Genomic DNA, 24,612 nt, shown 5'->3' with positions numbered 1-24,612 from the left:
CAGAGGTATACAAGTTCAGTCCTAGTGAGTGGCTGTCCTGCAGAGTTTGGCTCCAACCCCGAAAGACGTCTATAGAAGCTCTTATTGAGAATTAACAGAGGTTTAGATGTTGATGTTTTATTGAAAATGTCTGGTCACTGTTATGGTGATCAGTGTTTCCTTAAGTTGGGCAGTTTTACTCTTGCCTTTTGTTTGTGAGTTTGTGGTTTTTGTTACAGTGTTAACAAAACATAACACATAATCTGTTCAAATCTGTTCAAAAGAAGCCATAAACATAAAATTATCATGAAGAAAAATGTATGACTAAACTCATTACTGACTAAAAATATTAATCAATAATATTCACCAACAATACTTTCTTGCCACAGATCAGACATTCTGAATGGGAGAAAAAAAGTTTAGACGCACACAGATATCAAGAATCAGCATATAAATCTCAACAATGGTGGCATACTTAATGCTGCAATGCAAGCTGGGAGCCATGAGTTTTATACGGTGGTGGCCAGTACCGCTGCTGGCCGTTTTGATGCCCTATGCGCACGTAATGGGAGCGGCGGCACTGGTGATGGCTTAGCAGGGTTGGAGCTAAACTCTGCAGGACATCAGCTCTCTAGGACCTGAGAGAGCTAACCCCTGACTTAGAGCTACAAAAATGTACCCTTAAGGGTACCACCCCAGTGACGGCCACTTGTACCTTAAAACTTTCAGTGATTTTATATCACGGTTACAAAATAACTGTTTTCTTAAACACATATAGGCCTCATAGGACCATAATCCTTGCTTGAAAACACTCTTTATAAAATAGATCTTTTATAAGATCTGCTAGAGAGAGAGAGACGCATTTTTTCGGTATCACAACAATGCACACTTTCCAAAGTCACTTTCCAGATCCTTCACTCTCTGTTCCAACTCCATTCTATTAATTTAGTCCCCAAAAAAAACCTCATAGCTATGCTGTTGTCACTTCAGTTTCTTTATAAGCATCTTCGATAAGGCACATTGATTTTTTTCTGAAATAACCCATAATATATTATTCTATTGTCTACAATTTGCGCATGCTTCTCTGTGGAAGATTCTGATCAACCGAATTGCATTGTGTCTCCTTATTATAAACTACAACACTCCTATCTGATACATGAATAAATGTAAATGTAGAGGAATATTTTGAGAGAAGGATACAGTATGTGACTTGTGTTGTTTGTAGCCCAATTCTCTTAGTTGATTTTCATCTTGATAGCTTGTTGTCACCAATCTCTTTCATTTCCTCTCCTCCTGGTTTGTGTGTCGGCTGTAGTTAGAGAGGTGAGGTGGATGGGCTGTGAGATGTGATGCCATTTGGGCAGATGGCTTTATTAGAGCTCTGTGGAGAGGGTGAGATTGAGGTGGGTTTATCTTACTCTGCTATTTAGATTAGGCTGAAATGTTGCCAGGTCTAATTGAAGTAGGGATTTGTGTTACAGAGGTACTGATGAAATGCCATGACAAGACTTGCTAAATGGGCCTGATTTATATTGTGTCCTATATCCACTTCAACACACATTTTTTGTATATAATATATAACTTTACCACTCAACTCATACATGGTCCGTTCATATGCTCATTGTGCAAATGAGACCCTAACAATATTAACACACAAAGTGTGCCTGTAGAGCCTGATTTTGTTTGGTAATGTTATACTCAAAGTATAAATGAGTACTAAAGATCTGTTTCGGGTGGGACGACAACCGCTGCCGAGTGTTCCAGCCCAGTCATACATAAACAGAGAGAAGTAGCTCCAGTACAATGTTCTTCTGCAAGACACTTAGTAGTTTGGTTATTTACCCCCTAGAGCGCCAAATACTTAGTGTACCTTTGAAGGACAAAGCTGCAATTTTGGTTGGAGATATTATACATAATAACAGTAATTCAAAGTATTTATTTCAGATCATTTATGTAGGCCGACATAACTTTCCCCATGAATTGACAGTTTCATTGGGTTATCCTATTTTCAATATACTGCTAATTAAATCTTGTCAAAAGTAAAAGTTACGATAATGTCATTAAATATTTTCTGTAATTCTCTTTTTCTTTCTCTTTGTTCAGGGCCATGCTTAGACCCGTTGATTTCTCCTCTCTATGCGTCCTCTTTCCATGCTTCTTCCAGATATAACTTTTTTTACTCTGCACACTTTGCCAAACTGTATGGTAAGTAACCAGGCCACAAGGAACATTTTGAATAGGTCTTGCTGAGAATAGTGATGAGAAACAATATTAACCTCCTATTCCCTTCTTTGATTTAGCCAACGTGTTTGCCCTTTTCAAGCAAAAAAAGTATTTTGTGAATAAAAGTGGATGTAACTACTTTTATGTGACATGACTGTAATTAAAAAAGTCAATAACATTATGAGAATTAATATGTAAAAGTCACAAGATCACTTTGTTCCATTGAAACGCAATTGAATGCTGCACTTTTGTAAAGTAAACATGCAGTATCATGCAAATTGTCCTCTAGTGTTAAATAATCAAAATGATTTATTATATTGTATAGCCATCAGAAGAGTCTGGAACAGAACTGTTTTATTTATTTATTTAGTTTTATTTTGTTTGTACTTTTTCTGGCTATTTTACAATAATTTAAAAAATATATATTTTTGACTATTTGAAGTAAAAAAATGTATAAATAAAGAAAAACACACAAGGCATGTTCTTTCAAAACATATATCAAATCTTTCAAGGATTTCTCTTAATTTTCTATTTTAACAATGCTGATTATTTGGATTTTTCTGCCATCTTACAGATGGCTAAAATATGTATGACTAGTGACTAGCCCATGACAAGAAATCTCTGAAGCATCAAATGTCTGCATATTTTTTTATGAGCTTGATTTTCAAATGTGTGTGTGATATGTAGGAAGCAGTGGTTGGTCTCCGTCCCCTCGGGACAGGCAGCCATGGATGCAGATTGACTTGGGGAGGAAGTATCGTATCATGGCCATTGCTACTCAGGGTACCTTCAACTCTTATGACTGGATCACCAAATACATGCTGCTGTACAGTGATCGATTCGACACATGGACTCCATATGTCATGAATGGAGGCAACATGGTAAAAATTATCTCTGTTTTATTATTGTTTGGAAAGCCCACCAAAAAGTAATTTGTGCTGATCAAGTCCTGATGTTTGGTTTAAAGCAGAGGTTCAAGACAGGAACCTTTTATCTTATTTGACCTTGAACATGACTCATTCAGTCAGAATTCGACCTTTTATAAAATAAATACATTTTAGATGTTGGATTAGTTGTAGGTGAGAGAAGTTGTTGATTTGGTAAATGGTGTGTAACATTCATAGAGCCTTTAATATCAGATTTTGTGTCCCTCAGACGTTGCCTGGCAACTGGAATTACTACCAGGTGAAGAGAAACGTCTTTCATTATGCGTTCACTGCCAAACATGTGCGCATCTATCCCATGGGCTGGAATACTGAGAACGGAGGCAAAATCGGCCTTCGCATGGAGCTCTACGGCTGTCCTTACGGTAAACGGCACATGTCTGGACCGAGGCACTGGCAACTGTTTGTGTTTTATCAGCAGCCAAGATCTTTAGCATAACATGAAAGGGAAAATCTCATCAGTGCTTTGTAATATTAACTGGTCCTTTGAGTTGCACTGCAGAAAATCCTTTTTAATCAGTATTTTGGTCTTGTTTTCCAGTAAATATATCTCAGCATCCTACAGGTACTTGAGAAGGAAAATGGCATTATGTCTTTTACAAAGAAATAAAAAAGGAACAGTTTTTTTTTCCGTACGGCAAGACTTAATATATCATTTTTTTCTTCTCAAGTGCTTTGTATCTTGTTTTTCGAGGATTTTAAACATATTAATACTGAAAATCAAAAGAAAAAGACTGTGTATAATGTATTTTCGCAGTTTGCCATAAAAGTGTATCATTCAAATGTTAATGTTTTTGTATTGCAAAAAAATACCACTTTTTCCATGTACAACATCAAGCACACACACATACTTCCTGTAAAATGTATTAATAACTTAATAACTTAAATTCAATTACTATTATGCTAACCTGTGAAAGCTAGAAGCAATGTGCCCTTGATGATCTGGGCATCAATGTAGGCCAAGGTCATTGAGAAAACAGCTAGACACAGTAGCTTGTCTATTTTGTGTTTGGTTTGTAGCATAAATAGGATCTTGTAATACAGTTTTTAACAATCCTCTCCATAATCTTGACCTTTGACCCTAACAGACTCATATGTGATGCAGTTTGAGGGGGATGACATGGTGGCATATTCATTCCCACGGGGCAGGATGAGGACACTTCAGGACCACTACGCTCTGAATTTTAAGACCTTGGAGAAGGATGGTGTTCTCCTGCACAGTGAGGGTCTGCAGGGAGACTCTGTCACTCTGGAACTAAAGACTGGACGCCTCTACTTTCATATCAGTCTGGGTAATGATGAAAATATCGTTCTATCTATCCACACTCTAAAAAAAAGGTTCTATATGGCACTAAAATTGGTTCTTCACTCATAATCATACACCCTTAAAAGTAAAGGTGCCAGGAAGAACCAAAAAGTTCTCACAGCGATGTTTTCACAGCGATGCCATAGAAGAACCATTTTTTGATTCCCTGAAGAACTATTTTGTGAAAGGTTTTTTAAAGAACCATTTTTTTCGAACCATTTTATAGTCTAAAGAACCTTTCTGCGCTACAAAGAACCTTTTGTGCAATGGAAAGGTTCTTTGGATATTAAAGGTTCTTCATGGAACCATACACCCCACCAAAGAACCATTTAAGAACCTTTATTTTTAAGAGTGTAGGGGAATCTTTTTAAGTGCTGTATAGCACCAATTTTGGTGCTTCAGTGGTTCTTCAGCGGCTCTTCAGCGGTTCTTTTGTTAAGGTGCTATATAGCACCACTGACTAAGGTGCTATATAGCACCGCTACCATATACAGAACATGTTAAGATATGGTGCTATATAGCACCAAAAGTGGTTCCTATATGATTACGACGAAGAACCACTTTTAGTGCCATATAGAACCTTTTTTTTTTAGAGTGCATCTATCTATCTATCATCATGAGGACATATATTCATAATCTATTTAAGGGAGCAGCACAGTTCATAACACCAATGGGATGACCACAATGATGCTGGGAAACCTGCTGGACACCCAGCACTGGCACTACGTCACCATCAAGCGTTACGGGCGAGAGGTTAACTTCACCCTGGATGGCCAGACCGAGACTGCTGTCCTCAACGGAGAGTTCCAGTACCTTGATCTGGACAAACAGGTGACATGTTGGATCAATGGCATGAACAATAAATGCACACTGTATCACACTCACTGATAAATTACATATCACTCACATTTGTTCAGAACAAATGAAGAATTAAAACGAAAAATGCCTCTGTTAAAAGTGAAGGGTGTCATTTCTGTGCCATTAGTATCACCAAATGGAGTAAAATAATTACTGTTTTTAAGCAGGTATCACAAACACCATTGGTCAGACAATCAGATAGCCCCGCCCGAAACTCAATCATCCATTTCTCTTTAGATTTATGTTGGCGGTGTGATTGAGAAAGAAACACCCCACCTGCCTGGTAAGGTTAATTTCCGTGGCTGCATGGAGAACGTCTTTATCAATGGAATCAATGTCATCTCCATGACACAGTACCAGGAGCCTGAAATTCGACTAGCTCCTAAAAAGGTATGCAGAGTTTTCCTAAATTCACACAACCAAAAACATGTGGGGTAAATTAATATGACAATGATAATCACATATGATGATATCACATTTGGATGTCCATAGTATGGCAAAATATTTTAGGCATTATTTGTATATTTCCATATTCTCATCTGTCCTTCTTCAGAAAAACATGCATTATACCTGCCGGGACCTCCTCTGGAAGCCCATGACCTTTGCAGGACCCAACAACTACCTGCAGCTTCCCGGGTTCTTCCGGAAGAACCGTCTGGCGGTAAAGTTTAAGTTCCGCTCATGGGACTACACAGGGTTACTGATGTTCACCAGGTTTGCAGATGAATTGGGCTCTCTGGAGCTTGGCCTCAGTGAAGGACAGGTCAACGTCACTCTCATGCAGCCTGGAAACAAGAGATTACGCTTTGCTGCAGGTACAGTATTATTGAGGTTTGTGTCCATAATATTAGTTATGACATTTTGAACTCTATTTCTGTAAGAGAGGTCTGAATGGAACACCCATAGACCAAGGCCCGGGTTCACAGACAGGGTCTAGATTAAGCGAGTGTAACGGAGGCCAGCTAGTAGTCGCTGTGCAAATGTAACGGAGGCCAGCTAGTAGTCGCTGTGCAAGTGTAACGGAGGCCAGCTAGTAGTTGCTGTGCGTGTAAAAAATCTCACTCCTCTGATCTCAAGAGACGCCCTAATGACTGACACTAGGGGTTGCAGCCTTCAGCTTCCTTGTTAGAGTGTCCGACTTTCATGCCAGCGGAACCGGGTTCGAGTCCCGCTTGGAGTGGGTGGTTCGAACAGGAGGGGTTACACTAGGATTAGGCAACTCAATTAGGACATTTAAGTAGCTTTTATAAACATGCCTTAGAAAGTTAAGTTTCAGTTAAAACAGCTCAAAAATGCATTTTAGTATGGGACTACACTTAAGCCCTGTCTGTGAAACCGGGGGCAAGAGTTTAACAGGACCAAAACTGGTCTGGTCTAAGATTATATGCAGTAAATATTTTACTTTTTTGTGTGTGTTTAAGGGTACCGTCTCAATGATGGCTTCTGGCACACAGTAGACCTGACCGCCAAAGACAACTTACTAACTATCACTATAGATGAAGATGAGAGCTCACCACTGAAGATCACCAACCCCTTCATGGTTCGTACAGGAGACCGCTACTTCTTCGGGGGTAAGTAACAGATCACAGAATATAAGGAGGAGTAGTCTGTTATTATTAAGTGCCTCATGGTTAAAACTGAGCACCACTCTTCTCTAAAACTGCCTTAAAGATGTCTGTAAATCAGTGTTAATGTAAACAAGAATGCTATACAATGCAGGTTGTTTACCTATTATCTATTATACATAAATATGCACATCTAATGCCATAATGTTGCCTAAATGAGAATGTATTTAGTGCCTTATAGTTGCAGAGCAGATAATGAGATGAATATTTCATATCTGCTGTGCCGCAGGTTGTCCTAAGACCAATAACACGGCTCGCTGTGTGACCAAGCTGTCTCGTTTCCACGGCTGCATGCAGCAGATCTTTATAGATGATGAGCCGGTGGATATAGATGTCATGCTGCAGAGGAAATGGGGCAGATATGCCGAAATCCTGCTGGGTACCTGTGGAATCACTGATAGGTGTGTGTGTGTGTGTGGCTCAGGTAAACCCTACGAAATGAGAACGAAATGTCCATTTTTTGGTCCCCATGAGGAAAACAGCTTATAAATCAGACTAAATTATGTTTTTTGCAAATGTAAAAATGAAAGAAGGTTTTCTGTGATGGGTAGGTTTAGGGGTAGTGGATAGAATATACAGTTTATACAGTATAAAATCATAATGTCTGTCAAAGGTCCCCATAAAACATGAAAACACAACGTGTGTGGGTGGGGGATGGGTTGGCGCCACCCTTACGAAAATGAACCATGGTTTTACTACAAATAAAACCAAAAAACCATGGTTATTGTAGTTAAACCATAGTGACCACAAATTAACCATGGTTTTGCTACTCTAACCATAGTTTAACCATGGTATTTCTGGTAAGACTGTGGTTATATAAATGGTAATCAATTAGCCAAAAAATCATGGTTCATTTTTGTAAGGGCAACACTGGAGGAACATGTCCTCACAATAATAGTCTTCATCAGGAAAACTGCTTAATAAACTCAAAATTATGCCTTAATAAAAATGAAAATGTGAAAGGAGATAAAACGGATGAGCTCAGCTCTATAAAAACAATAGAAGTCAATGGAAGATTACCACCATGATATAAAAACTAACATGCGTGAGTGGGATATCATGTCATAATCCGTAATAGGCATTAGGCAATCAGGATGCACAAAAACATAAGAAACATGCACTGCAGTATTTTTGTCTTGTTCTCCAGTAAAAATATTTAAACACTCTTTATGCAAAATGACTTCAGATGTTAAGTCTTGTTTTCTGTCAAAAACATCAATATTAATAATATAACATACATATATAATCATATAAAGCTCATAAAGGAGAAACAAAGCCTTGCGAAAAAAACAAGACATGCCCAGTGTCATAGACGTGCATTATTATTATTACATGCACCTTGAGACGTGCATTATTAAAGTGTCAGCCTTCTCTTATTTTCTTCAGGTGCTCTCCAAACCCATGCGAACATGAAGGCAGGTGTATTCAGTCCTGGAATGACTTCTTGTGTGTGTGTAACAACACTGGCTACAAGGGGGAGGTTTGTCATAACTGTGAGTGTCTTTTACCGAGGAGATTCCTCTATATTGACTTTTTGTTGGTGAAATATAAGAATTCGCTCTATTTTAAGTCTCTCTCTGTCTCTCTCTCCCTCCATCCCAGCCGTCTACAGGGAGTCATGTGAGGCCTACAGACTGAATGGGAAGTACTGGTCAGGCAACTACACCATAGATCCAGATCTGAGTGGACCACTGAAGCCTTTCACAGTCTACTGCAATATGTGTATGTATGAAGTGGAAAAGATTGACATGTTGAAATCATTTTCGAAGGATTTTACATGATTTTGGTGAGTTAAGATTGATCACATCACATTTTTAGTGCAAAAATCATGGACCGTTATCGAGCACAATCGCATGAAAAGCACCAAGGTGAGCGGCTCCACTGTGGATCTACCGTATATTGGGGACGTCAAGTATGTAAACGCATCCTGGGATGAAGTCACTGCATTAGCAAACACCTCCTTATACTGTGAACAGTGGATTGAGATCTCATGCTACAAGTCACGCCTCCTCAATACTCCACGTAAGTAAGGTTTCACAATGACGGGTGGAATTCAGTATGTTGAATAATCTTGTTTGTTTAGTGCATGAATGAGTGCATTTATTTACCCTCATGTTGTTCCAAACCTGAATGATTCTATGACTTTAACTCAAAATGTTAATTTTTGAAGACATGAGGCAATCCGCAAAGAATCGGTTGCTTCAGTTGGGCTAGGCTGCATCCGAAATAGCATACTCTCTAGAGTAGGTACTAATTTTGGATAATTGCTTCACGACTGCTAAAAAAGTATGTTCTATGTAGTATGAAATGTGTGTAGTGTGAATGTAATCTGGACGTATTACATTCGCCATGTTGTCATTATCATGTATCAGCGTCAGTTGCGTTGCTTCACTGCCATTATTAAATCCTCTCCCGTGGCCTCATGGGATAGTAAAGTGTCCATTGTATGCACACTTCAGAATGTCGCTGGAAGAAGTAGGCCATCTACTTGTTGCCCTCTCTTTTATGAATACTGTGTATTTGGGTATACTTCTTTTGTCACTGTTTTTCACCTACTAGATAGTAGGAAGTATGCGATTTCGGATGCAGCCAGTGTGTTTAAATGATTTGTTCATAAATTCTTCAAAGTTCAACTACTGATACAAAGATTTGGTCACAGTAGTTAACAGCTCACTAGAGGTATATATTTGAGTTAGTAATGACTTATGCTTTAAGAAGACAGAGAATAAAAACCTTTTATTATCCATTATGATTTTTTTTCTCTTATTTTTGTTGCTTGATGTCCCTTATTCAAAATTTTACAGAAGAAAGAAAGTCATAATATCCCTTTAAATAATTGAACATGTTCTGTTATTGTGCATATCTGCAGCCATCACGTGTAGCTGAACTGTATAGCATAGTAGAAGAAAAAAACTTGTGTAAAAGAACCACAGCTGTGAGTTTTTAAATGGCTGTTGAAGCATTGATCTGAGCTATGGATTCAGAGCAAAACACTAGAAGAGTCTGACTCTGCTAGAGCTGAATTGCCCAGAGCTTGAGTATAATTAGTGTCACTGACCTTCTCAGCCTTTCTCTGCTGAGTAACACTTTTAGGAATCTGCTCAGTCACTGTTTACCACTAAGTATATTATGTTTGCATATAGCTATAGTAAGGCCCAGTCATTATGGCCCCCTACTCTGTGGACCCAGAACTTGTACAGCCACTGCTCCCCATTGAGTCTTTCTTTGATTTTACTTATTATTGTTAACAGATGGACGGCCTTACTCTTACTGGATTGGCCGGCATAATGAGAGCCATGAATACTGGGGAGGAGCTTTCCCTGAAAGTGGAAAATGTGGATGTGCTGTCAATCAAACTTGCACTGACTCCAAGTACTGGTGCAACTGTGACGCAGACTACCGCCAATGGTGAGACTGAGATGAGAAAGAATGAATATGTCATCTAAATATACCTTATAAACTTTGTCTGTGTGATTGTATTTATTTATGTTTTCTATCTTTAATAAACACTAAGTAAACAGTCACTTAAATATGAAAAAACTTTGTATATACAATGCTGTTCAAAAGTTTGGGGTCCGATTTGTTTAAAAGAGGGAAATGAACACTTTAGTCAGTGAGAATGCATTTATAATGTTAAAAAAGATTACTTTTTGAAATAAATGCTGTTCTTTTGAATACTGATAATCAGAAATGTTTATTTCTGAACATCAAATCATCATATTAGTATGGTTTATGAAGGATCATGTGAGTTTGAAGAGTGGAGTAATGATGCTGAAAATTCAGCTTTGTCGTCACAAGATAAATTAAATTTTATAATATACAGTATATTAATAGAACATTTTAAACTGTACTAATATTTCACATTATCCTGACCAATGGTGAGCATAAGAGACTTCAAAAGCATACAAAAATCGTACCGACCCCAAACTTTTGACCGGTAGTACAGTTTATATACGGGATAAAGAGAGCTAAATATTCATTGATTTGTTAAAGGCTAGTTTCACTCTTACTTCACACTTCACTCATTTACATTTACTAGGCACTCAGATAAAGGCTACCTGTCGTTCCGAGACCATCTGCCTGTCAGGAGGATTGTCATAGGGGACACCAACCGCACCGGTTCAGAAGCTCGCTACAGTGTTGGGGCGCTGTACTGCCATGGAGACAGTGAGTTATGAACATTACACAGATACAATAGATGAAAAGTCTTTCTTATATAATAAGAAGATCCTTCCTGACATACGTAAATGGGAATGCACAGTCTTTTGGTTTATGGTAACAAAATAAACACAAAGCAGAGTGGCCTTTTATGACCCTGAAAGGGTTTATGTTAATGACTAACTGTACATTATGTCCCTTAAAGGGATAGTTCAGACAAAAATGAAAATTCTGTCGTCATTTACTCACACTCAAGTTGTTCCAACCCTCTATGGATTTATTGCTTCTGCTGAACACAAAAGTAGATATTTTGAAGAATATCAGTAACCAAACAGTTGAGCCCCAATGACTTCCATAGTATTTTTTTCCCCCATATGGCAGCCAATGGGGCCCATCAACTGTTTGGTTGCAGATTACCCATATTCTTCCAAATATACTCTTTGTGTTTGGCAGAAGAAAGAATTTCATATGGGTTTGGAACTTTAGGGTGAGTAAATCATTTTTGGGTGAACTATCCCTTTAATACACATATTTACTTTTACCAAATAAAGCAGTGTTGTTTGTTCATGAGAAATCCTTCTCTTAGGGAGTATCTGGAACACCATAGCTTTCACCAAGCCCACCTATCTGAAGTTCCCCACCTTCAAGCCAGGCACCAGTGCCGACATTACATTCCACTTCAGGACCTACCGCACTTACGGAGTGTTTGTGGAGAGCTCAGATGACCACCTCCGTAATTTCTTACGAATTGAACTCAATTGTGAGTGTAGTTTCCATGGCAGTAGCACTGTGAATATCATAAAAATGTATGACACATATAATGATTCTGATATCTCCTTCATCAGTTTCTCCTTAAATTTTAACAGCTACAACTGAGGTGGTATTTATTTTCATGGTGGGTGATGGAATTAGAAACGTGACCCTGCGCTCTCCTAAACCTCTCAACGATAATGAATGGCACTATGTAGAAGCTGAAATCAATGTGAAATTGGCTCGTCTCAAAGTTGATTTCCTGCCTCCGGCCATACACAAGTTTCCAGGCCAGACCTACATCACAATGAAGTTCACACAACCCCTGCTCGTAGGTAAGAATCATAGAGCTGGAGTTTCAAGCAAGAAAACATTGCTTCAAGCAGTTGATGGAAAAACATACCATGCATCTGTATTCAGGTGCGGCCAATCACACCTTAAGGCCTTTCCTGGGTTGTCTGCGTGGGCTGAGGATGAATGGGGTGCCTTTGGATTTGGAGGGGAAGGTTGACGAGAAAGCTGGGATACGTAGGAACTGCACTGGAGCATGTCTGAATGCCTCTATACCGTGTCGAAATGGAGGCCAGTGCATTGATGGGTATGCTTCATACGTCTGTGACTGCAATAACACAGGCTTTGATGGCTATTACTGTCATTTAGGTGAGTTAACGTACATTTGCATATTCATGTAATCTCTCACACTCACGCTGCCTCAAATTGACATGGTGCTAAATACAGACTACAGATGTTTCCTAATAAGCATATGCAAATTTAAAGTGATATCTTTTCATCTTTAGCTGGGGAAAGACTAATTATTACAAACGCATTTTAGTTTTATGAGACTTAGGGAATTTAAAAGATTAAAACAGATTCAAGTGAAGGATAATAAATGGGAGGAACAAACAAACTGGTGCCTCTGAGGACCCGTTAAAGAGAGAGTCACTGCCTGAAAAGAGAGTGACAGATTTTGGCTTTAGTTTTCACTTTCCATTTCAAGCCTCTAAATCTAGAGCTGATTTAGGCTAAAGGGGATTTGTCTGTTCTGTGAATTAAACTGCTTTTTTGGATGATCTGTGTGGGAATATTTAAAACGTTGGCATAGAGCTGAATTGTGTTTTACAATAAATACTATATACTAATAAATTACTATCTATCTATCTATCTATCTATCTATCTATCTATCTATCTATCTATCTATCTATCTATCTATCTATCTATCTATCTATCTATCTATCTATCTATCTATCTATCTATCTATCTATCTATCTATCTATCTATCTATCTATCTATCTATCTATCTATCTATCTATCTATCTATCTATCTATCTATCTATCTATCTATCTATCTATCTATCTATCTATCTATCTATCTATCTATCTGTGTCTGTCTGTCTGTCTGTCTGTCTATCTAATATAGTCACCAACAGGATTCATAATGAGCTGATTTATGATTTATTAGTCATTTATTAGTATACATGACTTACTGCATGAATGAACCTACAATAAATTATATATTTAGTTATTATATATTAAGGTTTGTCAAATTTATTGTGTTAATGTATGCAGTTAAGAAATTAAGCATCCGTTTGTCATACTTTTTTGACAGGTGCAAAGTAAGTTATTCAGAATAGGTACCTGCTCAGAGAGTATGCGATTTTGGTCGTAGCCAGTCACATGTTTATTTGGTGAATGAATGAATGAATGAATGAACGAACGAACGGACGAATGAATGAATGAAACCAGATGAGTAAATGATTCAATGACTTATTGCTGAAGAACAATTGAGTTTGAATCAGTTGAGTGAATCATTTACAGTTTTTCTCAGTCGCTTTGGTACATTTCTCGAATCATGCTCGACATTTGCAAAACAGTAAGTGCATTTCTCAAAACCATTCGTACAAATAGCAAAACACCATGGATTACCTGCAAAAGCCAGTCTCTTGATCAAAATCCTTAGTTCATCTCTCAAATATCTATGTCAATGAACATGTCAGTGCCATCAGAATGACAAGTCCTTGTGTCATTGTGTACGGATAACACAGTCAAATTGCTTAGTCATATTGTCAATATAACTGTACTCTGGAGGGATGTTCTGATGTAAATATGGCTAAAATTTTGATGACAATTATTGTAAATTGTAGGTTACACCTTAGTGTATGTGGGAGTTTGAATGCAAGAGACTGGACAAGATTCACATTTACGCTTTTACTGTTTGTACTGTAATTTGTTGACAGACCATGTCATTGCGATACAGAAAGGAAAAGACAGCACTGCAAAGCACAAAGAGAAAAAAAAACTGAAAAACAAAAGTAGAAATGTGAACGTCTAACGGAAATGTATAGAAATATGCTTGACATTTTATGACAACTTGTTCAACCATTTTGCATGTAAAGACTTGTGCTATGAACTAATGCCTAAATGTTGTGGGGGGTAAGACTATTCAACAGAGACCCATTTTACAGTTTTTCTCAGTCGCTTTGGTACATTTCTCAGATCAGAATATAAATTCTCAAAGCTACCTGTTCAATCTTCACATCATTGTGTCACTTGTGCACATCAAAAAAGCAGTTTCTCATTTATTTGAACAAGTTGCAAATGCTTTGGTACATCCATGCTAATGATTATGCACAATTCTCTGCTGTTTTATACATTATCAATTGCTTACGTCATGTTGATCAAAATGTATTATAATGGGTCTCTGTTGAATAGCCTCACCCCCCCACAAAAATTAGGCATTAGTTCATAGCATAAGTCTTTACATGCAAAATGGTTGAACAAGTTGTCAAATATGTCAAGCATATTTCTATACATTTCCATTAGACGTTCACATTTCTTTTTTTTCATTTTTTTTCTTCTTTGTGCTATGCAGTGCTGTCTTTTCCTTTCTGTATCGCAATGACATGGTCAGTCAACAAATTACAGTACAAACAGTAAAAGCGTAAATGTGAATCTTGTCCAGTCTCTTGCATTCAAACTCCAACATACACTAAGGTGTAACCTACAATTTACAATAATTGTCATCAAAACTTTAGCCATATTTACATCAGAACATCCCTCTGTACACGGTTATATTGACAATATGACTAAGCAATTTGACCATCTTATCCGTACACAATGACACAAGGACTTGTCATTCTGATGGCACTGACATGTTCATTGACACAGATATTTACTTTTGAGAGATGAACTAAGGATTTTGAGCAAGAGACTGGCTTTTGCAGGTAATCCATGGTGTTTTGCTATTTGTACGAATTGTTTTGAGAAATGCACTTACTGTTTTGCAAATGTCGAGCATGATTCGAGAAATGTACCAAAGCGACTGAGAAAAACTGTAATACATTTTGATCAACATGACATATGAAACTGATAATGTAGGAAACAGCAGAGAATTGTACATAATCATTTGCATGGATGTACACAAGCATTTGCAACTTATTCAAAGAAATGAGAAACTGCTTTTTTGATGTGCACAAGTGACACAATGATGTGAAGATTGAACAGGTAGCTTTGAGAATTTCAATTCTGATCTGAGAAATGTACCAAAGCGACTGAGAAAAACTGTAAATGACTCGCTCATAAAGACAGTTTCTTTTTCGCCACCTACTGGCGTACAAATGGTAACCTGCAGAGAGGAGCACCGTAAAATCCCCACAATTAATGCACAGACTAACAGTTTGACAAGTCAAACTTGTAAATAGTCCCGGTAGCACTTTATTTTACAGTTTTGCATGAACATACTGTTTATAGTAATGTACTTGTTGAAGTAATGACACTATGTACTAACCCTGAACCTACCCCTAAACCTTAAAGGGTTAGTTCACCCAAAAATGGGTCGTTCGACACCCGTCAGACCTCTGTTCATCTTCGGAACAGAAATGAAGATATTTTAGTTGAAATCTGATGGCTCTGAAAGGCCTCCATTGGCTCAATGGCACGGTTCACTCTCAAGACCCTTAAAAGGTACTAAAGACGTTGTTACAAAGTCCATCTCACTACAGTGGTTCTAAAATAACTTTATGAATCGGCGAGAATAGTTTTTGTGCGCAAAAAAACCCGAAATAACGACTTACATAGTGATGACGATTTCAAAACACGGCCTCATGAAGCTTCGAAGCGTTATGAATCAGTGAATCAAACTGCTGAAATTTGGCGATTCAAACCGCTGATTCGACTCGCTGATTCATAACGCTTCGAAGCTTCATGATGCCTTGTTTTGAAATCGTCATCACTATGTAAGTCGTTATTTAGGGGTTTTTTGCGCACAAAAACTATTGTCGCCGATTCCTAAAGTTATTTTAGAACCACTGTAGTGAGATGGACTTTGTAACGACGTCTTTAGTACCTTTTAAGGGTCTTGAGAGTGAACCGTGCCATTGAGCCAATGGAGGCCTTTCAGAGCCATCAGATTTCAACTAAAATATCTTCATTTCTGTTCCAAAGATGAACAGAGGTCTGACGGGTGTCGAACGACATGAGGGTAAGTAATTAATGACAGAATTTTCATTTTTGGGTGAACTAACCCTTTAACTTAACCCATGTAGTTACCTTACACTACTCAGCACTTTTGTGGGTAACTGAAACACACACACACACAAAAATATTATTATGTTAATTGCTATTTTAATTGTTTGACAGTCTTTATATTACAATTTAAAGACCAAATCTCTCAGAAGTCAGAATAATAACCTCTTGGATACAATATTATGAACTGTTACAGTCCTAGATATGATGGATTGCCAATGATGAGGCTATTCAAGTCTTATGATGTATGACAAAAGTATGATCTCTGCTTGTGTCACATTCTTTTAGATATCGGGGCATTCTTTGATGTGGGAGCGTGGCTGCGGTATGACATCCGCAAAGAGCCTATTTCCTTTGACGCATGGTGGGCAAACTTCTGGATAGAGCCTCACTGGCACAATTTCACCCTCGGCTACAACACAACAACTGATGACATAGAGTTCAGCTTCAGCACTCTACAGGCCCCAGCTGTGCTCCTATATATCAGCTCCTTCGGCAATGATTACATCGCTGTCCTGCTCAAGAAAGATGGTAAATACACAAACACAATCACACCAGACCATACAAAACATTAGCTTTAGCACTGATGTCACTTCCTTTGCAGGTACTCTGTCGCTGAGATATCGGCTTGGGATAATAAGCTACAAATTTAAGTTGACTGACAGAAACATGGCCGATGGCTTTCCTCATTTTGTCAACATCACCCGACACAACTACACAGTATGGACACAGGTAGGATCTCAAACTAGATCTGACTTTTTTTTACTGTTATTAGCATACCAAAGGCACACTGTTTGTATTTGGATTTGTATCTGGATCTAGGTGGACTACATGGATCCGTGGATTGAGAAGTTAATACCAGGAGAGATTCCCCGATTTGACTCACCAAAGTCTATATTCTTGGGTAGAGTTATGGGTAAGACAAGCATTTTTATCTCAAAGGTATTATGTGACTTTTGGTCCTCTAGTCAAAGACTGAATGCATTTTGCGGAAGAAAATAGTTTTGGTTGTGCTTCACTACTAGGTATAAGATATATAATATACAGTTTATATGGAAAGGATCTCAAGCTGACTAGCTGAATGTGTTACTGTAGCTTTACCCATAAATAGACATGCTCTAGCTACTTCCTTAAAAAATTGATTCAGGCACAGCGCTACAACAACCATAATGAAATGACCCTTCACAAAAGATAATGCTTTACAATGAACTCTGTTAGAGAGCTACATATGGCATATTTATCTGTTCAATAAAACTGTGTAAATGATAACAACTGTTGAGTAATAACAACACCATTCCCGCGTCGCTTTTACAACATTTAAAACCCCTCAGTTCTCGCCATATCCAAAAAGCCAAGCCAATGTTGATTCTTGTTTTATTACAAACTCTGTCGCATTCTCTTTTTGCCAGCAGACTCTCCTCTGTTCAGTGTTTTTTTTGTATTTATTTTTTACGGGTGTTGTGACAACTAACCCACACCATATACACGTCAAAGTAACCGGAGCAACTTTTCTCTGTTTATGGATATGATGAGACACACACTGGCGAGTGACGCATGTCCGCAAATTTCCCGTAAAAACCATAACACTTACAATAGGCTTACTATAGTGTATCAGGGTAAGACAAGAACACATTTTGGAAGAAGGATTGATCATGTATTGACTTATTCATATTTTGTTCATTTTAAACAAAACATTTTTGCATAGTGTACCTTTAAATTGTTGCCTGTGAATGAAAAGTTGTTGGATTGATTTGTCTTCTGGTCTTTTTTCATAGAGGTGGGAGGTGTAGACTACGAAATTCAGAGGCACAACGGTCCAGGTTTTATGGGCTGTATTTCTGGGGTCCGCTATAATATCTTTGCCCCACTGAAGGCCTACTTCCGACCCAATGTAACTAATCCACCTGTGACGACTCAAGGCTATGTGGTGGAGTCTAACTGTGGGGCGTTTCCCCCCGTCTTAGGATATGTTCCTTGGGAGGATGACCCCTGGTTCACTGGCCTGTGTAAGACTACATATCCTAACTTTCGCATGAATACCTAACATACACTACTATTCATGTTTTTAAGAAATTAATACTTTCAGTCAGCAAGGATGCATTATATTGATCAAAAGGAACAATAAAGAGATGAATAATTTTAGAAACATTTCAATGAAATAGTCATCCTGATAGAAATGTATCATGGTTTTCAAAACTGATGATAATAATAATACAAATGAACATCAAATCATCATAGAATGATTTCAGAAGTAATAAAAGCTGAAAATTCAAATCACAGGAATAAATTACATTTTAAAATATTAAATTATTTTAATTTGTAATAATATTACACATTATTACTGTTTTTATAATAAATAAATGCAGTCTTGGAGAGCATACGAGATTTATTTAAAAAACATCAACACATCTTAGACCCCTAACCTTTGAATGGTAGCGTTAGTAAATAAAAGTAGGGTGAAATTTGTTACATTTCTACTCTTACAGTATGTTATGGTGACTGAACTGTGATTGAATGTTGTTTTTCACCCTCAAGTAATGTGTTTTTTCTTTTTCTTTGTAGTCTTTTATTACATTCATGATGATGTCACCCCACCTTGGATGACATGTAAGTTTACAGTCACACTAAGTTTATTATCTATAGTGCCGTTTCCTGAACACCTCTTATACCTGTTACTTCCCATCACATTTCTACCATCCTCTCAATAAAAATGACACAAAAAAAAAACTATTTCTGTTAAATGTACAATTCTATATTCTGTTCTCCTTTTTTTCTTTTATTCCCTTTCAGCCAGTACCGCAAACTATGCTGACCTTCTCTGTTTGTGAATCTAAAACCTATTTTTCAAATCTTCTTAATTTGCAGAACACAGGATTAGGGAACATTCATGGGAATATAAGCTTCTGCATAAAGCCGAGCTTACATGACAGAAACTTGCTATCATCAGTGATAAAACGTCATATAAGGATAACTTTACAAATGACCATATTCTGGACAATGCTATATATGTTACTGTTACATTAGTATGTTATATTCATTTTATCGTTGTAAATGTACATTTTTATAATACTAACAAGATCAATCCCATCATAACAAAACAAAGACAATTTTTCAAATTGAACTCTTCAATTTTCATAAAAGATCCTTGTTCATTTTTTTTTCCAATCATCCTTTGTTGCTTAACTCAAATCCTCTTCTTCTCTGGCTGTCTGATTGTCATCTCTTTTCCAGGATAAACAAGACTTGTTTCTCTCTCTCTCACACACACACACACACACACACACACACACACACACACACACACACACACACACACACACACACACACACACACACACACACACACACACACACACACACTTAATCCTCCTTGCCAGTGGTTGCAGATCCCACAGCAAAATAGAAATAGAAGAAATAGAAGAATCTTTATACAGCTCTTTCCATAACAACAACAATTCATATATAGTGACCATATCAAAGTGACTAGAAGAAGAAAAAAAAGTAATCATAAAAGTAATGCATATGGATTGAGTTGCATTAGATTTGGAACAACATGAAAGTAAATGATGCCAGAATTTTCATTTTTGCATGAACTATCCCTTTAAAGCTTATGAATACATGTGGGCTGACAGTCAGCAGCAGTCTCTCCTGTGAATTCTGCAACATCGACATGATACAAATTATATTTAAGCCATCATTTGCAGACAGCTCAGCTAGGGCACCATAAGAGCATTAAGCTTAATGCTAACGACTGCTCTCTCTCTCTCTCTCTCTCTCTCTCTCTCTCTCTCTCTCTGTATGTGTGTGTGTCTATTTCTCCACAGTAATCGTGACTGTGTCTCTGATGTTGCTCTTCCTGATCCTGTACGGCCTCTACATTTACCTGTACAGGTATAAAGGCAGTTACCACACTAATGAACCGAAGCAACTCGAGTCGCCCAGCTCCTCTCGGCCCCTCACTGATACTCTGCGCAAGGATAGAAAGAACATGCCGGAAATACAGGAGGAAAGTCCCAATGAATAACACACAACTACAGACTGAGGGATGTCTGGGGGAAAAAAGAGGAGTACTGGTGATTATGAGGGAGGTAAAATGGTGAAGACTGAGGAATGAGTTGCAAATGTGATTTTTTTTTATGTATCTTTCGCCTTTATGGTAATGTAACTGTATATTTATTTTTCTGTCTCGTTATTTTTACAGTGTAATCTGATATTTGGTGCTTTGGCAGGGTTCGAAAAAAGCATGCTAGAGACAATTTACCATCTGATCAATGAGCACTGGCAGTGCGGGCCGACTGAAGTGCCTCAGCAACATTACAGGAAACTTTCAAAGACTGATCCAGGGTTCCCACGGTCATAGAGACCTGGAAATGTCAGGGAATTTTAGAATTGTGATTTCCAGGTCTATAAAAAACGTTTTGGAAATGAATACAATCATGGAAAAGTAATGGAAATTTGAGTTGAAAATTAATATTCTTTATAGTTATGGGCATCTCAACAGTAAAGCCGCCTTTTTTTCATGCAATCACGATAATATTATTTTTTACAAAATCCATATAATTTCTAAAAATCAAGAATGACTGGAAAAGTCATGAAAAAAATAAATAAATAAAATGTAGGTATAGTAAATCTTTATAGTTATGCTGATTTCAAAAAGTTTTATTGGTTAGAAATTCACTTTTTGTGAGTGTAATCTCGATAAAATTCTTATTTTTAAAACATCACAACTGGCCCGAAGTGTCATGGAAATTATGTTATGTAGCCAGCATAAATATTTCTAGCTATGTCCATCTCAAAAATATTTTATTGGTTAAAAATTAACTTGAAATCATCAAAAAAATAAATAATAGGCTACAATAAAAATCTGTAAATCTGAAAAACTGAGAATGCATTCGTCAAATGGTGTGGGAGCCCTGTATAGCCTATACTAGGTGAAATCTTTTTGGCTTATTATTGTGTACTGGCAAACGTAGTTGTAGATTTAAACGTGTTTAGTCATGCTGTTGTGTTAATGAGAGAATCTGCACAAAATGCACAACAACCTTCAGAGTACAACGTTTTGAAGATGTAGATATGTTTACACATATCTGTTTTATCATCACTGAAACTTCATTAACATATTACTGGAGGAATTTGCTCAGATATATGGTATTTAAGTATATGTGTTATACTACTGGCTAAATTCGGTTGTGGCGCTTATAAGAGATGGAGAGTCAAATGGCATTGAATGGCTTCAGCTTCTTTAGAGCGAGCACAATGACTTTAATGTGCTGAACAATCTGTCTGGGGAAATATTATTTATGTGGCATATCAAAAACTGCAGAAAGGTGTTTTTATGAGAGTAGCCATATTTGCGTCTCAATCAGCTCCCTAGTTCAGTAGTCAGGGCATTTTAAGGGCTGTCTCCATTTGCAGAATCCTTCCAGGGTGCATCGATGCTCACTATGCTCCCTTTACCGAAGTTCTGAAGCGCCAAATCCCTTGAGCCAACTCACTACACATAGTGACCGATAATGACACGCGATATGTTTTAAAAAACAGAAACTATTTTATTATATTTCAGCATAAACATACATCGTTAGACAGGTAATGAACACAATCTAGCTAACATTTATAATTTATTTACGGCTGAAATGTTGCACGTATATGCAAAGTATTTATCATAATGTAGCCTACTAAAGTAATGTCAGAAAGATATCAGCTCTGCTTTTGTTCATACATACCAATGATGTTATTTATTTGAAATAGAGTAATCAGTGTCCCAAAGTGTAGTGAGCCATCGTCTTTTACTGTTACCAGTGCCCGAATACGTGTACACAATATACTGATTCACGAGCTCGGGAGCTAGGGAACTGAATGAGACGCACCCTAGAACATTTTTGTCAAATTGGATCCCTGAAAGATTTTTAAAGAAGTTTCTTGACTAAAGGCCAGTGAGGTCAATTGATGTCTTACCATCTTCCCATGCAGATCAGACATGAACATGGTGTGTTGTACTGTACGTCTCAGGGTTGGTAACACTGATCATGATGGCATTCGATAGATTATCACTGCTGTTACAGCAACACACACCAGCCTTTTCAAGCCATTCTCTAGGCATTTTGACTTTTGACTTCATATTTTACAATCCCAATGCAGGCAGGAATAAGTTTTCAGTGATCAGAGATTGTTTAAGCTGTTGTGTCCTCTGTCTGTTAAATAGAATTCTTCCTATGGGCCAAAGCGAACTGCTATAGATTTTTATAATAGTGTACAATGATGTCATATTTCTGTTCAGTTTACATCATATTCATGATTTAGCTAATTATTTTAGACCAGTGATTCCCAACCAAAAAAATAAAGATTAGAACCTATTAGAATTAATATCTTATTATTAATATCTTGCTTTATATTAAAACATTTTGTAACAAGTGCAAGTTTTATATTTATGTGGTCCATTTTTTGCATTCATAATCAAATTATTATTATTTTTTCAGTAAAAATGATAATAGGGTACTTTAGCCTTATTGATGTGCCTATCAGGTACACAAGACGAAAAAGTTTGGGAACCACTGTTCTAGACGGACTGCACTTTTATAGTGTGCATCTTCTGGCTGCATGCGTTTACTTGTAGTTGTGGAGTCTACAATCTATAGGGCCTATATATTGATCAGAAACCAATTGTGAACAGACTGTTCATGTTTTAGCTTTGGATCAATAATTGAATGTCAGAAACACTAAAATTACATCTTTAGAATTTAGAGGAATTGCAAACGTAATGTGTTATGGTGGATGTTCTAATATCATAAATTGCAATCTGGTTGTTAAAGGTAGTTCAAATCTAGATTTTGGACAGAAATAGTCATAAAGCAGGTCACAATCGAAAGCTTTCTTGAAACACTGAAGTTCAGCACAAGTCTGGTTATTGTGCTCGAGAGGCTTTCACACATCACAGACTGAAGTCTGTGGATGGAAGACTCCCATGTATAGTCATGTTTGTTTTTTATCGATTCATTCATGCGTTTGCTGTAGGACACCATTATTGCTGCTGCTGCTGCTTCTTAGCTGTTTTGATGGCGGTCTTACCCAGAGCTTAGATCACTTCAATCATCTTTCAGGATGTAAAATGAGCTATTAAAACAGACAAAAAAAGAGCAAATAAAATAGAACACGTATATTATCTTTAGAAGCTATGCATTTTGCATGACTACTGCACTTTTCATCGAAAATGCAATAAGAAAAAGAAGAATCCGCTGCTTCCAGTGCCAGGCACATGTTCTTTAGTCCGTTTCTTTAACAGAGCCATAAGAGCTTTTATCAAAGAGATTGCGTAATATTCACCCACAGATTATGCTGTTTATGTATATGTATAAATAAAGTGTACTTCTCTTTTTATCATTCTAATTTGTATAAAAAGGCTGGCAAGTGAGAGTATTTTGAATAGACGAGTGTTGAATGGATTAGTTCAGCTTTAACCTCATGACCTCTGCCAGGTTTCTAAACCTCCTCTTTTGTCTGTTATTCTTTTTTTTTTTTTTGTACATGTATCCCTCCTTCTTTTATTTCTTCCCTTCTACCATCCTCTAGTCTAAACCAGTGGAATATAGACTTTCAATTCATTTTTTACTTTGAAAAGAGTCTTGAACGATGAATGAAACTCAAATTGCAGGGACAAACACCTTTCAAAGTCTCCTCATACTTGACATTTTCTTTAAAAAGTGAGTATAAATGATTACACCAGATAGTGGTAGTTTTCAAATGAATGTTCATGTGAAACGAGAAGAGAGCGGACGGTGTAAATGGCTGGTATTCAGCACTAGCTTGCGTGATGTATGTTTGAGGAAGTGAGGTATTGTGTGTCGTATATAGGAGCATTACCTCATTCACATACATTTGACTGAATGTTTGAAGAATCCACATCTCTCATCAGCATGTGGAGGTCCGTTTGTTTAATTCGGAGAAATGTATCACTTAATACTGTTTTGTAGGGATCCATTTTACATGTGTATATGTAAACACACTAATTCACTGTGAAATATTTTCTTTATCACCTTTTACAAATGCACTACATATTTATTTACAAGTCCTGTTTGACCAAATTGGAATTAATTATATTTTTTGCTATACTTGGTGCAAACAATACCATTATTTACTCTTCAGTATATTACCATTCAAAAGTTTGGGGTCAGTAAGATTTTGTTTTTCAAGGATCCATTAAATTGATCAATGACAGTAAAGACTTTTATACTGTTACAAAAGATTTATATTT

At 37.2% G+C, this 24,612-nt stretch overlaps 1 protein-coding gene across 1 annotated transcript in view; it reads left to right on the top strand.

Moving 5' to 3' along the window:
- The window catches only part of cntnap1 (contactin associated protein 1), a 33,767-nt gene extending 11,073 nt beyond the window's left edge, over nt 1-22,694 (top strand). Inside the window, exons 2-24 of the mRNA XM_079835367.1 lie at nt 2,083-2,184; nt 2,890-3,083; nt 3,358-3,511; nt 4,235-4,438; nt 5,099-5,283; nt 5,548-5,700; nt 5,864-6,125; nt 6,732-6,881; nt 7,165-7,336; nt 8,322-8,428; nt 8,538-8,657; nt 8,754-8,957; nt 10,187-10,343; nt 10,975-11,102; nt 11,680-11,853; nt 11,960-12,178; nt 12,264-12,503; nt 16,653-16,895; nt 16,969-17,096; nt 17,187-17,280; nt 18,140-18,370; nt 18,927-18,971; nt 20,189-22,694. Coding sequence (XP_079691493.1) covers nt 2,083-2,184; nt 2,890-3,083; nt 3,358-3,511; nt 4,235-4,438; nt 5,099-5,283; nt 5,548-5,700; nt 5,864-6,125; nt 6,732-6,881; nt 7,165-7,336; nt 8,322-8,428; nt 8,538-8,657; nt 8,754-8,957; nt 10,187-10,343; nt 10,975-11,102; nt 11,680-11,853; nt 11,960-12,178; nt 12,264-12,503; nt 16,653-16,895; nt 16,969-17,096; nt 17,187-17,280; nt 18,140-18,370; nt 18,927-18,971; nt 20,189-20,388 — 3,866 coding nt within the window. The 3' untranslated portion in view covers nt 20,389-22,694. The remainder of the gene's footprint in view (nt 1-2,082; nt 2,185-2,889; nt 3,084-3,357; nt 3,512-4,234; nt 4,439-5,098; nt 5,284-5,547; nt 5,701-5,863; nt 6,126-6,731; nt 6,882-7,164; nt 7,337-8,321; nt 8,429-8,537; nt 8,658-8,753; nt 8,958-10,186; nt 10,344-10,974; nt 11,103-11,679; nt 11,854-11,959; nt 12,179-12,263; nt 12,504-16,652; nt 16,896-16,968; nt 17,097-17,186; nt 17,281-18,139; nt 18,371-18,926; nt 18,972-20,188) is intronic.
- Nucleotides 22,695-24,612: the final 1,918 nt, after the last annotated feature.

The sequence above is a fragment of the Gobio gobio genome (assembly GCF_949357685.1).
Source record: "Gobio gobio genome assembly, chromosome: 1".
NCBI classification, from domain to species: Eukaryota; Metazoa; Chordata; class Actinopteri; order Cypriniformes; family Gobionidae; genus Gobio; species Gobio gobio.
The sequence above is the reverse complement of the archived record's forward strand: the minus strand, read 5'-3'. Positions and strand labels throughout refer to the sequence as shown.